The sequence below is a fragment of the Apostichopus japonicus genome, chromosome 23 (assembly GCF_037975245.1).
Source record: "Apostichopus japonicus isolate 1M-3 chromosome 23, ASM3797524v1, whole genome shotgun sequence".
Classification (NCBI taxonomy): Eukaryota; Metazoa; Echinodermata; class Holothuroidea; order Aspidochirotida; family Stichopodidae; genus Apostichopus; species Apostichopus japonicus.
In genome coordinates, this window is record NC_092583.1 from 292,358 (window position 1) to 311,743 (window position 19,386).

The 19,386-nt window shown below is 36.1% G+C and overlaps 1 protein-coding gene across 5 annotated transcripts in view; it reads right to left on the minus strand.

Annotated features, from left to right (window-relative positions):
• Positions 1-339: 339 nt before the first annotated feature.
• The window catches only part of LOC139964610 (A disintegrin and metalloproteinase with thrombospondin motifs 1-like), a 63,906-nt gene continuing 44,859 nt past the window's right edge, over positions 340-19,386 (minus strand). For 3 of the 5 annotated variants that reach the window (XM_071966348.1, XM_071966344.1, XM_071966349.1), the window contains exons 16-22: positions 16,997-17,080; positions 16,130-16,364; positions 8,951-9,158; positions 7,639-8,092; positions 7,260-7,397; positions 4,887-5,089; positions 340-893 (exon numbers count right to left, since the gene is read on the minus strand). In XM_071966348.1, the coding sequence (XP_071822449.1) occupies positions 738-893; positions 4,887-5,089; positions 7,260-7,397; positions 7,639-8,092; positions 8,951-9,158; positions 16,130-16,364; positions 16,997-17,080 (1,478 nt within the window). In that variant the 3' untranslated portion in view covers positions 340-737. Of the gene's footprint in view, positions 894-4,886; positions 5,090-7,259; positions 7,398-7,638; positions 8,093-8,950; positions 9,159-15,348; positions 15,364-16,058; positions 16,072-16,129; positions 16,365-16,996; positions 17,081-19,386 lie in introns of all 5 variants that reach the window. The other 2 variants (XM_071966345.1, XM_071966346.1) reach the window with 2 other exon arrangements.

The window sequence follows — 19,386 nt, forward strand, 5'->3', positions numbered from 1 at the left end:
ATATTGGGGGGACATGTCCCCCCCATCCCCCCCATGATCGCCGCCCATGTATCTGTCTATTAATCCCTACTACTTCTTGTGTTAGTCCTATCAGTGATTACATGTTACTCAACATATATATCTGTCTATTGGTCCCAACTACTTCTTGTGTTTGTCCTATCAGTGATTACATGTTACTCAACATACATCTCTGTCTATTGGTCTCTACTACTTCTTGTGTTAGTCCTATCAGTGATTACATGTTACTCAACATATATATCTGTCTATTGATCCCTACTACTTCTTGTGTTAGTCCTATCAGTGATTACATGTTACTCAAGATACATCTCTGTCTATTGGTCTCTACTACTTCTTGTGTTAGTCCTATCAGTGATTACATGTTACTCAACATACATCTCTGTCTATTGATCCCTACTACTTCTTGTGTTAGTCCTATCAGTGATTACATGTTACTCAACATACATCTCTGTCTATTGATCCCTACTACTTCTTGTGTTAGTCCTATCAGTGATTACATTTTACTCAACATACATCTCTGTCTATTGGTCTCTACTACTTCTTGTGTTAGTCCTATCAGTGATTACATGTTACTCAACGTACATCTCTGTCTATTGATCCCTACTACTTCTTGTGTTAGTCCTATCAGTGATTACATGTTACTCAACATACATCTCTGTCTAATGGTCACTACTACTTGTGTTAAATCAATGAAAAATAATACATTGGTCAATGTTCGTTCATACACTGTTCACAAAGTAATCAATGCTAAATCCCCTAAAATTCCTTTTAGCATTTGACTTGAAGTGAAGAAGGGTGTCGTAGTCCATGTTCAATGTTAGTCTTCTTATTCTACCGCAATAAATTGATGAGCTGCCTGTCACTAGATTTGTTACCTGTGAAGAAAATAAGAACAGTATTATCTTACTGATAGGGACCATTTACATAGGACTAAGTATTGGGTAAGAATTACAGTAGTATCTCAGTGATAGGGACATTTACATAGTACTAAGTATGGGGTAAGAATTACTACAGTGTCTCAATGATAGGGACCATTTACATAGTACTAAGTATGGGGTAAGAATTACAGTAGTACAGTACCGCCAATAAGTAACTTGGTAAAGATTAGCGCGATTCAGCGCAAAACGCAGCTTAACTGTAATTAACCCCACTCCAAATAAAGGAATGCAAATTCCCCGCGCTCGCTATTCACCACCGACACAATGGGAGTGAACCAATCGATACAACGCTATTCACAGCGTGGAGGTAGTGCTGGGCGATACTTGCTTTTTACCGTCACGATAAATAGTTCAAAAGTTATCGCGATATTTTGATATTTACGATAATTTCCCCCTAACAGAATTAGTGTAAATGTCGAGCTTTGAGTGAACGGAGAAAGAGAGATATATGGAGGGGACATTCAAGGAGAATATCTGAAAAACCTTACGATATTTTTTACAAATACTGATGCTTAGATAAGTGCTTACTCACAATCAACGAGCCTCCCCGAAATTCGCTCCGCTTACGTAACACTTCTATGTATATTTTTACACACATAATTCCCACTGACATTGGTCACAGAACATAAGTAGGTCATCGACATTCGAACTTGACAACAAGTTCATCGCACCATGGGAACGACACAACAAATTGAACATGATGTTACATTTTCCTGCCATCTGGACGCCGAGTGTAAATTTGGTGTAATATGCAAATTATGAATGGTACTCTGCTGCACGAGTAAAATTGTTTTAAACGAGAATAGTTCGTGTTGAAGGGGAAAACCTTTCTTATACATGTTTATTTTATTCCCCGATATGTTCTGGTTACCAGAAGTAATAAAAAGCAAGAAGGAAACTTCGTGCCTTATCCTTTCGGGAAATTCGGGGTAACATATCATTTTAAGTAGTAACATCATGCCTCGTGTTTTGTGTGGACTTTAGGGACATTAGGATAGGAAACGTTGCACTGATTTATAGAGTACTGCTCATAGGCTTACGAATACGAGACAAGAATCGGTGCATTGGTTATTGTTCGCTGTTTCGCTATGTATCTAGACGTTCCACTGACAATCGTTTCTTGGCAAGTTTCCAAGTTTAACTAAGAACAAGTGTTTTACGCACATTGTAAGAATGTTGTACAGTACTGTAGCATGCAAATCATCAGACAACTGCCTGCTGTACCAATGATTTTCCTCGTACAGGTAAATGGGAATTCCTTTTTTGGGAGATTAAATGGTCAACTATTTTGCGCATATATTTTTTAATTAAAGGAATTACATAGTACTAAGTATGGGGTAAGAACAGTAGTATCTCAGTGGTAGGGACCATTTACATAGTACTAAGTATAGGGTAAGAATTACAGTAGTATCTCAGTGATAGGGACTATGCATTTACATAGTACTAATTATGGGGTAAGAACAGTCGTATCTCAGTGGTAGGGACCATTTACATAGTACTAAGTATGGTCTAAGAACAGTAGAATCTCAGTGGTAGGGACCATTTACATAGTACTAAGTATGGGGTAAGAACAGTAGTATCTCAGTAATAGGGACCATTTACATAGTTCTTAGTATGGGGTATGAACAGTCGTATCTCAGTGGTAGGGACCATTTACATAGTACTAAGTATATGGGGTAAGAATTACAGTAGTATCTCAGTGGTAGGGACCATTTACATAGTACTAAGTATGGGGTAAGAACAGTCGTATCTCAGTGATAGGGACCATTTACATAGTACTAAGTATGGGGTAAGAATTACAGTAGTATCTCAGTGATAGGGACCATTTACATAGTACTAAGTATGAGGTAAGAACAGTAGTTTCTCAGTGGTAGGGACCATTTACATAGTTCTTAGTATGGGGTATGAACAGTCGTTTCTCAGTAATAGGGACCATTTACATAGTTCTTAGTATGGGGTATGAACAGTCGTATCTCAGTGGTAGGGACCATTCACATAGTACTAAGTATGGGGTAAGAATTACAGTAGTATCTCAGTGGTAGGGACCATTTACATAGTACTAAGTATGGGGTAAGAACAGTAGTATCTCAGTAATAGGGACCATTTACATAGTTCTTAGTATGGGGTATGAACAGTCATATCTCAGTGATAGGGACCATTTACATAGTACTAAGTATGGGGTAAGAATTACAGTAGTATCTCAGTGATAGGGACCATTTACATAGTACTAAGTATGGGGTAAGAATTACAGTAGTATCTCAGTGGTAGGGACCATTTACATAGTACTAAGTATGAGGTAAGAACAGTAGTTTCTCAGTGGTAGGGACCATTTACATAGTTCTTAGTATGGGGTATGAACAGTCATTTCTCAGTAATAGGGACCATTTACATAGTTCTTAGTATGGGGTATGAACAGTCGTATCTCAGTGGTAGGGACCATTCACATAGTACTAAGTATGGGGTAAGAACAGTAGTATCTCAGTGATAGGGACCATTTACATAGTTCTTAGTATGGGGTAAGAACAGTAGTATCTCAGTGAAAGGGACCATTTATTTAGTACTAAGTATGGGGTAAGAATTACAGTAGTATCTCAGTGGTAGGGACCATTTACATAGTACTAAGTATGGGGTAAGAACAGTCGTATCTCAGTGATAGCGACCATTTACATAGTACTAAGTATGGGGTAAGAATTACAGTAGTATCTCAGTGATAGGGACCATTTACATAATACTAATTATGGGGTAAGAACAGTTGTATCTCAGTGATAGGGACCATTTACATAGTACTAATTATGGGGTAAGAACAGTAGTATCTCAGTGGTAGGGACCATTTACATAGTACTAAGTATGGGGTAAGAATTACAGTAGTATCTCAGTGATAGGGACCATTTACATAATACTAATTATGGGGTAAGAACAGTTGTATCTCAGTGATAGGGACCATTTACATATTACTAAGTATGGGGTAAGAACAGTAGTATCTCAGTGGTAAGGACCATTTACATAGTTCTTAGTATGGGGTAAGAACAGTAGTATCTCAGTGATAGGGACCATGCACATAGTACTAAGTATGGGGTAAGAACAGTAGTATCTCAGTGGTAGGGACCATTTACATAGTTCTTAGTATGAGGTAAGAACAGTAGTATCGCAGTGATAGGGACCATTTACATAGTACTAAGTATGGGGTAAGAACAGTCGTATCTCAGTAATAGGGACCATTTACATAGTTCTTAGTATGGGATATGAACAGTCGTATCTCAGTGGTAGGGACCGTTCACATAGTACTAAGTATGGGGTAAGAATAGTATCTCAGTGATAGGGACCATTCACATAGTACTAAGTATGGGGTTACAATGTGAACATGATTTCCCAGCCCTGTCTATCTCCTCCAAACTGATGTTTGGGCAGAAGATCAAACAAACCAGTTTTGTTTTCTGCAGTATTTTGCACTCTTGATGTCAAATAGGCTAATACATTATAGTCCTTCATTACAGTCACACAGAGGGGAAATTAATACCAAATTATGTTTGGAGAAAAAAAGATAAAAGACTTTGAAACAGGTTTAAAATCGATGAAGAGTGTCAGAACTTGTCAGAAGTATGAATGCATGTTATTGGCATTTCAATAGGACATGATGTAAACGAACGTGCATATTGGCATTTTGATCCCAAGAGAAGATGTTATGATAAATTAAAAACAATAAAAGTTCAATCTCGAAGGGAGATGTTTGTAAAGATGTTGCAATTTAGAGTTTTGATACAAAATGAGTTCATGTTTAGTATGTGTCCCCCCCCCTTCCCCACTCCAGTTTGGTGTCCATCATCACTGGGGTATAAAATTTCCTTTAATTCCCAGGATTCATTTCTTGGAATCAGCTACTTTTTTCCATATGGAATACTATCAGTAATAGCACTTTTAAGCATTGCTTACCCTCAGAGAGTCGTACCGACATCTATTTCTTCTTGCCTGGAGTTTGAAGTCTCTAAACGTTAGAACAATCTTCTCATCTTTCTTTGCTAGTATTCGTTTTCGGCAATTTGAGTTTGAGGGATATTTTCGTCGATACCGTGGACTTCTGATGTTCCCCCTAGATGGCCTATTTGGTGGAGTAGTATCGATAAATGCATCACAGCCTGCGTATGACAACAAATGTATCCGTAAAACATAAAACATGACAAAACTACTAACAATTGTGATATCATCTTCAAATGGAGACAATTATTGCAATGATGATTGCATGGACACAGCACTGCAGACAGTAGTGCAAAGCAACAAAATAAAATCAAACATTACACATACCTGATGGATTGTATGGTATGGATATGCCAACAGATCAAACATTACACATACCTGATGGATTGTATGGTGTGGATATGCCAACGGAATCAAACATTACACATACCTGATGGATTGTACAGTATGGATATGCCAACAGATCCAAACATTACACATACCTGGTACGGTATGGATATGCCAACAGATTCAAACATTACACATACCTGGTACGGTATGGATATGCCAACAGATCAAACATTACACATACCTGATGGATTGTACGGTATGGATATGTCAACAGATTCAAACATTACACATACCTGGTACGGTATGGATATGCCAACAGATCAAACATTACACATACCTGGTACGGTATGGATATGCCAACAGATCAAACATTACACATACCTGATGGATTGTACGGTATGGATATGTCAACAGATTCAAACATTACACATACCTGGTACGGTATGGATATGCCAACAGATCAAACATTACACATACCTGATGGATTGTACGGTATGGATATGCCAACAGATCAAACATTACACATACCTGGTACGGTATGGATATGCCAACAGATTCAAACATTACACATACCTGATGGATTGTACGGTATGGATATGCCAACAGATTCAAACATTACACATACCTGGTACGGTATGGATATGCCAACAGATCAAACATTACACATACCTGATGGATTGTACGGTATGGATATGTCAACAGATTCAAACATTACACATACCTGGTACGGTATGGATATGCCAACAGATCAAACATTACACATACCTGATGGATTGTACGGTATGGATATGCCAACAGATCAAACATTACACATACCTGGTACGGTATGGATATGCCAACAGATTCAAACATTACACATACCTGATGGATTGTACAGTGTGGATATGCCAACAGATCCAAACATTACACATACCTGATGGATTGTACGGTATGGATATGTCAACAGATTCAAACATTACACATACCTGATGGATTGTACGGTATGGATATGCCAACAGATTCAAACATTACACATACCTGATGGATTGTACGGTATGGATATGCCAACAGATTCAAACATTACACATACCTGATGAATTGTACGGTATGGATATGCCAACAGATTCAAACATTACACATACCTGATGAATTGTACGGTATGGATATGCCACAGATTCAAACATTACACATACCTGATGGATTGTACGGTATGGATATGCCAACAGATTCAAACATTACACATACCTGATGAATTGTACGGTATGGATATGCCACAGATTCAAACATTACACATACCTGATGGATTGTACGGTATGGATATGCCAACAGATTCAAACATTACACATACCTGATGGATTGTACGGTATGGATATGCCAACGGAATCAAACATTACACATACCTGATGGATTGTACGGTATGGATATGTCAACAGATTCAAACATTACACATACCTGATGAATTGTACGGTATGGATATGCCACAGATTCAAACATTACACATACCTGATGGATTGTATGGTATGGATATGCCAACAGATTCAAACATTACACATACCTGATGGATTGTACGGTATGGATATGCCAACAGATTCAAACATTACACATACCTGATGGATTGTACGGTATGGATATGCCAACGGAATCAAACATTACACATACCTGATGGATTGTATGGTATGGATATGCCAACAGATTCAAACATTACACATACCTGATGGATTGTACGGTATGGATATGCCAACGGAATCAAACATTACACATACCTGATGGATTGTATGGTATGGATATGCCAACAGATTCAAACATTACACATACCTGATGGATTGTACGGTATGGATATGTCAACAGATTCAAACATTACACATACCTGATGAATTGTACGGTATGGATATGCCACAGATTCAAACATTACACATACCTGATGGATTGTATGGTATGGATATGCCAACAGATTCAAACATTACACATACCTGATGAATTGTACGGTATGGATATGCCAACGGAATCAAACATTACACATACCTGATGGATTGTAAGATGCAGTAATTCTAGTAAAATCAAACTTGAAGCTTCCACCTGCAAGTCTATATTTGACTTCAATAATGCCACCATCTAAAGATGGTTGCTGTGTTCGAAATCTATCCACAAATGTTAGCATTTCTGGTGGAAAATAAACAAAATTATGGATTATTTACCAACATTATAAATCATATTTGTTTAAATTATTGCCAATAGTACCAAGGCTGTATCGGTAGATTTTCCATTTACCAGACAGCTAAAATCAAGCCAAGCACTTTCCTTTCAGTGGCGATGGAGAGAAGATCTTTCCAATTAGGAATTTTGAGACAAAAAATACTCCCAGGGAAATATTACTTTAAGAAATTTGAAATTTGCCACTTACCAAGACCACTTGAGATATCCTGACTGATAATGTTGATGTCAAAGGTCATTCCAAGACGGGCAATTAAAAAGATGACACATGTTTGACCCTCTGTCCCAAGTGTCCTTTCAATGGTTCCAGATCTGTCATGTACATACTGGCAGCATTCTTCTCCACAGTCATCTGTGTTACATGCCAGGGTAGCATCTGGTTTTTCCCCAGAACAGTCCTCATCATCTACCACATCACCAGACCCTCCAGAGTTTGCACAGACCACAGTTCCAGTCATAGTTCCACCTCCACAGGTCACTGTACATTCTCCAAAGTCTCGGATATCCCATTCACATGTCCCTTGGTCACATGGCATCTCTGTATCTGGTTTTGTTTCTGTACACATGGATTCATCTACAGGAGTATCACCCTCTTTACAATCCACAGTTCTGCTTCTCACACCACTTCCGCAGTCAGCATCACACTAGAAGGGCGGGGGGAAAAACAGTTTTTGATCCAGCTATGCTGTCTTTTCCTTACTAATAAATTCCATTTCATCATTGTGGCTTCATGTAATGACAATATACTGTGAATTAATTAAGCTTATCATGAACTCACAATTCAATTCCTTACTAATAAATTCCATTTCATATATTGTGGCTTCATGTAATGACAATATACTGTCATTTTATTATGCTTATCATGAATTCACAATTCCATGTTCTTCATTCAAGACATTTTCTTCCATTTCATAACTTCAGAAAAATTCATCTGGTTTCTCTGATTAATTTCTATCACCAATTTGTAATATATGTAAAATGTTGCTACTGTTATCCAACATCAACTTGGGCTTGTGACAGTGTCTTTGGGGCAGAGGGAGGGAGAAGGTAAGAGAAGGGTTTTCAATCAGTTTTATAATCTCAACATTTAGGAGTAACTCAATATCTTCCAATGCAATTCCTGCACTAGCAAGAAGCTGCAATTGCTGGAAATAGTTCAATGAAGTTCCCTAGTGAGGCCAGTGTATCTGGGTCAAGGTTCATTGCCTTAAACTAGTTCCAGTCATAGTTCCACCTCCACAGGTCACTGTACAACCTCCAAAGTCTCGGATATCCCATTCACATGTCCCAGTTTCATAATCTTAACCTTGTTCCTTTATGTTCAATATGATATTGTTCTTTCCATTCTACTGTTCCTAACACTTGGGTACAAATTTATTATCATGTGACTATGCAGATGGTGTTGCTTGGGAAGGACAATACACTGACAGGGTTTTGAAATAGACTAGAATTCAAGTACTACAGAGATAGATTTAGCCAGTTTTATCAGAGACAGTACTTACCGCACCATACTCTCCAGTGACCCAGGCATAGCAATCCTCCAAGGTACATGACTGGGTATCCAATGGCTTTAAACCCACATTAGTTATACACAGAGAATCTGCCACCACTGTCTGAGTAACGCCATTCACTTCATCACAGGTAATCAACCTTGTTTGACCACCAACTCCGCAAGTCACTGAACAAGAACCAAAGTCACGTACATTCCAACTGGAACAAAAGTTAACAATGTAAAAGGAATCACACTCAAATAGGGAAGAGCTGCAAAAAGAACTTTGACATGGTTTCTTGCTCTGTGGATGTCAATATATAAATATGGTCTCTATAACCAGGTGATATCGCAAAACTTACACATCAGCCATAGAGTTCATACATCAGCCATTGAGTTCATGGATGCTAGCACCCAAACAATGATATGATTACAAACTGGATTGAAGTACAGTTCGAAAGCTGATGTGGTTTCCCAAATAATAACTTACACAATGCATCCAAAGGCTGATTAATTGGTAGTTTGTGTTAGTCTGGAGCTGTCGGCTTCAAATAGCAAGATGTTATGTTTGTGTTAGTATGGGGCTGATGGAATAGAAAGATGTAATATTTGTGTTAGTTTGGGGCTGTTGGCTTCAAATAGCAAGATGTTATCTTTGTATTAGCTTGGGGCTGATGGCTTAAAAATATCAAGATGTTATGTTTACAGTTTGGGGCTGATGGCCTAAAAATAGCAAGATGTTATGTTTTTGTTAGTTTGGGGCTGTTGGCTTCAAATAGCAAGATGTTATGTTTGTGTTAGTTTGGGGCTGATGGCTTCAAATTGCAAGATGTTATGTTTGTGTTAGTTTGGGGCTGATGGCTTCAAATTGCAAGATGTTATGTTTGTGTTAGTTTGGGGCTGATGGCTTCAAATTGCAAGATGTTATGTTTGTGTTGGTTTGGGGCTGATGGCTTAAAAATAGCAAGATGTTATCTTTGTGTTGGTTTGGGGCTGTTGGCTTCAAATAGCAAGATGTTATGTTTGTGTTAGTTTGGGGCTGATGGAATAGAAAGATGTAATATTTGTGTTAGTTTGGGGCTGTTGGCTTCAAATAGCAAGATGTTATCTTTGTATTAGCTTGGGGCTGATGGCTTAAAAATATCAAGATGTTATGTTTACAGTTTGGGGCTGATGGCCTAAAAATAGCAAGATGTTATGTTTTTGTTAGTTTGGGGCTGTTGGCTTCAAATAGCAAGATGTTATGTTTGTGTTAGTTTGGGGCTGATGGCTTCAAATTGCAAGATGTTATGTTTGTGTTAGTTTGGGGCTGATGGCTTCAAATTGCAAGATGTTATGTTTGTGTTAGTTTGGGGCTGATGGCTTCAAATTGCAAGATGTTATGTTTGTGTTGGTTTGGGGCTGATGGCTTAAAAATAGCAAGATGTTATCTTTGTGTTGGTTTGGGGCTGTTGGCTTCAAATAGCAAGATGTTATGTTTGTGTTAGTTTGGGGCTGATGGCTTCAAATTGCAAGATGTTATGTTTGTGCTAGTTTGGGGCTGATGGCTTCAAATTGCAAGATGTTATGTTTGTGCTAGTTTGGGGCTGATGGCTTCAAATTGCAAGATGTTATGTTTGTGCTAGTTTGGGGCTGATGGCTTTAACGTCAAGTGACATGTAGCAGATTCCCTTCAAACTCCCACAGATTGAGAAGCAATATATCAAAACCCTTTACTCCGAATTTGGAGTTCCACGATTGTTTCCTAGCTGTTTTAATTAAGTTAATTACCAATCTCATCCCGTAAGATGATAGTTGTCATGGGGGGAACTATCACCATGGCCAAAATGACATAGGCAAAATGTGCTAACCAAGATCAAAGATGTAAACAATACGTCACGGACAGTCAACAAAATATCTGCAAATGGGTGCAAAACAGTACCGAGATTTGTGCAAGTTTTTGTTCTTCTAACACTGATAGCTCAGTAATACTGCAGTCAGCTAGCCTAGCTGCCTAAGACCAAGATGTACCAACATTATGTGGTAGCAGTATGCATTTCCCCGTGACAATATCATACAGTTTCAACTTGGTAAACAAATCACGTCATTTGTTTTCTACTTTTCCTAACCGAGGCAATTTAGCCGATTTATGCTGTTTTTGCTGCTTGATAGGAGGTAAATGAATGGAATTTATGAAAAAAGAAGTCATTCAATGATTTGCTTGATGTCTTATGTACCAATCTGTGATTTTTTCTCCTAAATCCCAATCTTTACTTTCTGACTGTTGAGGAAGGTATTAATTTTGCTAGTTACAGATTTCTCCATACTCAAAACACTGCGCAGAACAGTTACATGTTTGCCCTCTTCTGCGCTTCCCCCCGTGACGTCATGAAAACTCTTACGTAATAGTACTTGTTTCCAATTTCTACCCCTTTGATTGAAAATGGACGTGGAGTTGTGTTTCTCTTGACATTAGAATTGTTAAGTTTTACATTATTGAAAGTCAACTCTAGATGTCCCTTGACCTTAACAGAGTATAGTAAGATGTTACGTTTGATGATTGACAAATCTTCAACCTGGCTACACCCTCTGACTATTTTATTCTGATCACGTATTGCTTTCCACTGGTCATTTAAAACCAGGTATGGATGTCAAGTTTTATGGTCATAGAAAGCTGCAAAGGTACAAGGAACATAGATTAAGTTTTAACCGCGCAGCATGCAGAGTACCATTCATAATTTGCATATTACACCAAAATTTACACTCGGCGTCCAGATGGCTGGAAAATGTAACATCATGTTTAATTTGTTGTGTCGTTCCCATGGTGCGATGAACTTGGGCAAGTTCGAATGTTGATGACCTACTTATGTTCTGTGACCAATGTCAGTGGGAATTATGTGTGTAACAACTCGCGTTTTTCCACGTGTTATATATATAGAAGTTTTACGTAAGCAGAGCGAATTTTTGGGTGGCTCGTTGATTGTGAGGAAGCACTTATCTAAGCATCAATATTTGTGAAAAATATTGTAAGGTTTTTCAGATATTTTCTTTGAATGTCCCCTCCATATATCTCTCTTTCTCCGTCCACTCAACGCTCGACATTTACGCTAATTCTGTTAGGGGAAAAATTATCGTAATTATCAAAATACCACGATAATTATTGAACTATTTATTGTAGCGGTAACAAGCTGATAACGCTCGCAATGCATGCACAGAATAATACCATGTGTGAAAAAATGGCTGTACACGTGCGGACCTGAGAGAGCAAACTGGTCTTGTGTTGTTATTGTTATTACGGTACTTTCTAGAACGACCATTTGCATCTTTTGGGGTCAACAAACTTTCACACGGGATTTCATCATGCCATTAATCGATGTTCATTCATACTTAGTACAGATTCCTAAATCCTATTGGTCCATTCAGGTCAGCTGACCGTGGTTAATCCTGTGAGTAACACACGGCAAAATTACGGGGCATCACTTTAATAAATCTTTGGTTATATGTAACCAAAAATGTTTTGTTTTATGATTTTTCCCCCACACAAATGGTAGTGTATGAATGAACGGGGTTAATCAACGGTCTAGCGTGCGTTACTCACATGATTAAGGCACTCCGGGTGTTAATGCTATCGCTGGATGCACTCGGGCTCTGCCCTCTTGCATCGCTTGCATTATCCCCCGATCGTGCATTAATCCTGTGAGTAACGCACGCTAGACCGTTGATTAACCCCTTATTCATGTATGGGTGATACATTTCGCAAATATAAACTGAGAAAACGAATTGACGACACTATCATGAGTTCATGAATATTTGCCTACTACTATAATTACATTGGACACATTATTCATGCCTAAAACATCTTTTTCCTGTTTTTTATTGATAGTTTGCAGTACATTACTTAGTATTTTACATAGCCTATTTTTAAATAATTTTCATGTTTAAAATATATTCCAATTTTTTTTTGAAATTTTCCGTTTGTGATTTTCTAAATGGATAGTTCATTTGCGGCAGGTTAAACGGTAACCGTTTAAACGGTCACATCCTTATTGGAAATAGTACTCCTTAGAAACAATACAAGATTCTGCTCAGATGTACTTACATGTATGATGTAGCAACATTGGAAACAATACTCATTAGTAATAATACAAGATTCTGCAGATGTACTTACATGTATGATGTAGCAACATTGGAAATATTACTCATTAGTAATAATACAAGATTCTGCTGAGATGTACTTACATGTATGATGTACCAACATTGGAAATATTACTCATTAGTAATAATACAAGATTCTGCTCAGATGTACTTACATGTATGATGTAGCAACATTGGAAATATTACTCATTAGTAATAATACAAGATTCTGCTCAGATGTACTTACAAATATGATGTAGCAACATTGGAAATATTACTCATTAGTAATAATACAAGATTCTGCTCAGATGTACTTACAAATATGATGTAGCAACATTGGAAATATTACTCATTAGTAATAATACAAGATTCTACTCAGATGTACTTACATGTATGATGTAGCAACATTGGAAATATTACTCATTAGTAATAATACAAGATTCTACTCAGATGTACTTACATGTATGATGTAGCAACATTGGAAATATTACTCATTAGTAATAATACAAGATTCTGCTCAGATGTAAGTATGATGTACCAACATTGGAAATATTACTCATTAGTAATAATACAAGATTCTACTCAGATGTACTTACAAATATGATGTAGCAACATTGGAAATATTACTCATTAGTAATAATACAAGATTCTGCTCAGATGTACTTACATGTATGATGTACCAACATTGGAAATATTACTCATTAGTAATAATACAAGATTCTACTCAGATGTACTTACAAATATGATGTAGCAACATTGTAAATATTACTCATTAGTAATAATACAAGATTCTGCTCAGATGTACTTACATGTATGATGTACCAACATTGGAAATATTACTCATTAGTAATAATACAAGATTCTACTCAGATGTACTTACAAATATGATGTAGCAACATTGTAAATATTACTCATTAGTAATAATACAAGATTCTGCTCAGATGTACTTACAAATATGATGTACCAACATTGGAAATATTACTCATTAGTAATAATACAAGATTCTACTCAGATGTACTTACATGTATGATGTAGCAACATTGGAAACAATACTCATTAGTAATAATACAAGCTTCTACTCAGATGTACTTACATGTATGATGTACCAACATTGGGAATATTACTCATTAGTAATAATACAAGATTCTACTCAGATGTACTTACATGTATGATGTAGCAACATTGGAAACAATACTCATTAGTAATAATACAAGATTCTGCTCAGATGTACTTACATGTATGATGTACCAACATTGGGAATATTACTCATTAGTAATAATACAAGATTCTGCTCAGATGTACTTACATGTATGATGTAGCAACATTGGAAATATTACTCATTAGTAATAATACAAGATTCTGCTCAGATGTACTTACATGTATGATGTACCAACATTGGGAATATTACTCATTAGTAATAATACAAGATTCTGCTCAGATGTACTTACAAATATGATGTAGTAACATTGGAAATATTACTCATTAGTAATAATACAAGATTCTGCTCAGATGTACTTACATGTATGATGTACCAACATTGGAAATATTACTCATTAGTAATAATACAAGATTCTACTCAGATGTACTTACATGTATGATGTACAAACATTGGAAATATTACTCATTAGTAATAATACAAGATTCTGCAGATGTACTTACATGTATGATGTAGCGACATTGGAAATATTACTCATTAGTAATAATACAAGATTCTGCTCAGATGTACTTACATGTATGATGTAGCAACATTGGAAATATTACTCATTAGTAATAATACAAGATTCTACTCAGATGTACTTACATGTATGATGTACCGACATTGGAAATATTACTCATTAGTAATAATACAAGATTCTGCTCAGATGTACTTACATGTATGATGTAGCAACATTGGAAATATTACTCATTAGTAATAATACAAGATTCTACTCAGATGTACTTACATGTATGATGTAGCAACATTGGAAATATTACTCATTAGTAATAATACAAGATTCTACTCAGATGTACTTACAAGTATGATGTAGCAACATTGGAAACAATACTCATTAGTAATAATACAAGCTTCTACTCAGATGTACTTACATGTATGATGTAGCAACATTGGAAATATTACTCATTAGTAATAATACAAGATTCTACTCAGATGTACTTACAAATATGATGTAGCAACATTGGAAATATTACTCATTAGTAATAATACAAGCTTCTACTCAGATGTACTTACATGTATGATGTAGCAACATTGGAAATATTACTCATTAGTAATAATACAAGATTCTGCTGAGATGTACTTACAAGTATGATGTAGCGACATTGGAAATATTACTCATAAGTAATAATACAAGATTCTACTCAGATGTACTTACATGTATGATGTAGCAACATTGTAAATATTACTCATTAGTAATAATACAAGATTCTACTCAGATGTACTTACAAATATGATGTAGCAACATTGGAAATATTACTCATTAGTAATAATACAAGATTCTGCTCAGATGTACTTACAAATATGATGTAGCAACATTGGAAATATTACTCATTAGTAATAATACAAGATTCTACTCAGATGTACTTACAAGTATGATGTAGCAACATTGGAAATATTACTCATTAGTAATAATACAAGATTCTGCTCAGATGTACTTACAAATATGATGTAGCAACATAGGAAATATTACTCATAAGTAATAATACAAGATTCTACTCAGATGTACTTACATGTATGATGTACCAACATTGGAAATATTACTCATTAGTAATAATACAAGATTCTACTCAGATGTACTTACAAGTATGATGTAGCAACATTGGAAATATTACTCATTAGTAATAATACAAGATTCTGCTCAGATGTACTTACAAATATGATGTAGCAACATTGGAAATATTACTCATAAGTAATAATACAAGCTTCTTCTAAGATGTACTTACATGTATGATGTAGCGATATTGGGAATATTACTCATTAGTAATAATACAAGATTCTGCTCAGATGTACTTACAAATATGATGTAGCAACATTGGAAATATTACTCATAAGTAATAATACAAGATTCTACTCAGATGTACTTACATGTATGATATACCAACATTGGGAATATAGTACTCATAAGTAATGCTTCCAGATATTGCTGATGTCAGATAAAGCTCAATGGTGAGATCTAGTATACTAGGACCTTGACTGAAGAAGGTTTCTTGGATATCATCTGACTCATGAATAATAGTCATTGTTTGAAACCAACTTCGATCTATTGTAGATGGAGATGAGCCAGATCCACGAAAAAAGTCCCCAAGTCCAGAAGATATGGCTGCAAATAAATGAAAAATATCAAGAATATGACCAATGTTTTACCCAAGTCAAAGGGGATATAGTAACAGCACTCAACTTATCCTTTCAGACAAACCCAAGTGTATTTATATTCATGTTTATTTAATCTCAACAAGTCTGTAATTCTATTTCACTGCTTCCAGAGCCTATTATTTCTTGATCACAGACCTCTTTTCCTATATGGGAATGTGAAAACTATGAATTACTGTGAGACAAGCACAACATATTATGTGTAGGTTTAAAGCCAGTATGGAAAGTATTAATTGCCCTATAGTTCTCAACCTCTGCTGAACAATACTAATACTGACCTATGCTACATATCTAGCATGAGACATACCAACCAAAGCCAGTATGGAAAGTATATATTGCCTGATAGTCCTCAGCCTCTGCTGAATAATACTAAAACTGCATTATATGCTAGATATCTAAATGATTCCAAACTCTTGGAATTAATCAATTGCAACAAATGTTCCAAGCCCTTATCATGAACACATAATGCATAATGCTGGTAATTAATCTACAAACCATATCATAACATAGCATTTGAGAGAACAGATCAATCATTTGAAAGGTAATAAATAGTACAGTCTGTTATGAATGTTCCTTGCTTACCAATGTGGTTTCCACTTTGTAGGTCTGAATTCCTTACAATCAAAGATACAGCCCCCATCGGAATGGTGTGGACATTGTTGAACTCTGAAAGACCAAGGACACATCTTTAGTCACCAGTGGAGTCAAAGAGAATGCTCTGTGGCAGATCCGCCTCAATCTGTCTTGTGCTAGTTTATTACACTTTAATAACAGTGCCATCAATTAGGACACTTTGGAATAACAACTAATCTTAAAAGAGGACAAAACACAACAGAAAAATGAAGTTGCACAAATATCTGTTTGTTCAATGCAGACAAACAAAACATAGAATTTTCCTTTTAAAACTGGAAATGATCTGATACCTTTGGAAAGCTACAAAAATGGCACACTTGCTCTATTATCAGAATAACTAATATGTACCAGTAATAACTAATCTGTACCAGTAATAACTAATCTGTACAAGTAATACGCTAATATATTCTGATCCTGATTCCACACATTCTCTAATATCAGAATAACCAATCTGTACCAGTAATAACTAATCTGTACCAGTAATAACTAATCTGTACCAGTAATAACTGATCTGTACCAGTAATACCCTAACACTAATCTGATCCTAATTCCACACATTCTCTAATATCAGAATAACCAATCTGTACCAGTAATAACTAATCTGTACCAGTAACACCCTAACACTATTCTGATCCTGATTCCACACATTCTCTAATATCAGAATAACCAATCTGTACCAGTAATAACCAATCTGTACCATTAATAACTAATCTGTACCAGTAACACCCTAACACTATTCTGATCCTGATTCCACACATTCTCTAATATCAGAATAACCAATCTGTACCAGTAATAACTGATCTGTACCAGTAATACCCTAACACTAATCTGATCCTAATTCCACACATTCTCTAATATCAGAATAACCAATCTGTACCAGTAATAACTAATCTGTACCAGTAATAACCAATCTGTACCAGTAATAACCAATCTGTACCATTAATAACTAATCTGTACCAGTAACACCCTAACACTATTCTGATCCTGATTCCACACATTCTCTAATATCAGAATAACCAATCTGTACCAGTAATAACTGATCTGTACCAGTATTACCCTAACACTAATCTGATCCTAATTCCACACATTCTCTAATATCAGAATAACCAATCTGTACCAGTAATAACTAATCTGTACCAGTAACACCCTAACACTATTCTGATCCTGATTCCACACATTCTCTAATATCAGAATAACCAATCTGTACCAGTAATAACCAATCTGTACCATTAATAACTTATCTGTACCAGTAACACCCTAACACTATTCTGATCCTGATTCCACACTTTCTCTTATATCAGAATAACCAATCTGTACCAGTAATAACTGATCTGTACCAGTAATACCCTAACACTAATCTGATCCTAATTCCACACATTCTCTAATATCAGAATAACCAATCTGTACCAGTAATAACTAATCTGTACCAGTAACACCCTAACACTATTCTGATCCTGATTCCACACATTCTCAAATATCAGAATAACCAATCTGTACCAGTAATTACTAATCTGTACCAGTAACACCCTAACACTATTCTGATCCTGATTCCACACTTTCTCTTATATCAGAATAACCAATCTGTACCAGTAATAACTGATCTGTACCAGTAACACCCTAACACTAATCTGATCCTAATTCCACACATTCTCTTATATCAGAATAACCAATCTGTACCAGTAATAACTGATCTGTACCAGTAATACCCTAACACTAATCTGATCCTAATTCCACACATTCTCTAATATCAGAATAACCAGTCTGTACCAGTAATAACTAATCTGTACCAGTAACACCCTAACACTATTCTGATCCTGATTCCACACATTCTCTAATATCAGAATAACCAATCTGTACCAGTAATAACTAATCTGTACCAGTAACACCCTAACACTATTCTGATCCTGATTCCACACTTTCTCTTATATCAGAATAACCAATCTGTACCAGTAATAACTAATCTGTACCAGTAACACCCTAACACTCTTCTGATCCTAATTCCACACATTCTCTAATATCAGAATAACCAATCTGTACCAGTAATAACTAATCTGTACCAGTAACACCCTAACACTATTCTGATCCTGATTCCACACTTTCTCTTATATCAGAATAACCAATCTGTACCAGTAATAACTGATCTGTACCAGTAACACCCTAACACTAATCTGATCCTAATTCCACACATTCTCTAATATCAGAATAACCAATCTGTACCAGTAATAACTAATCTGTACCAGTAACACCCTAACACTATTCTGATCCTGATTCCACACATTCTCTAATATCAGAATAACCAATCTGTACCAGTAATAACCAATCTGTACCAGTAATAACCA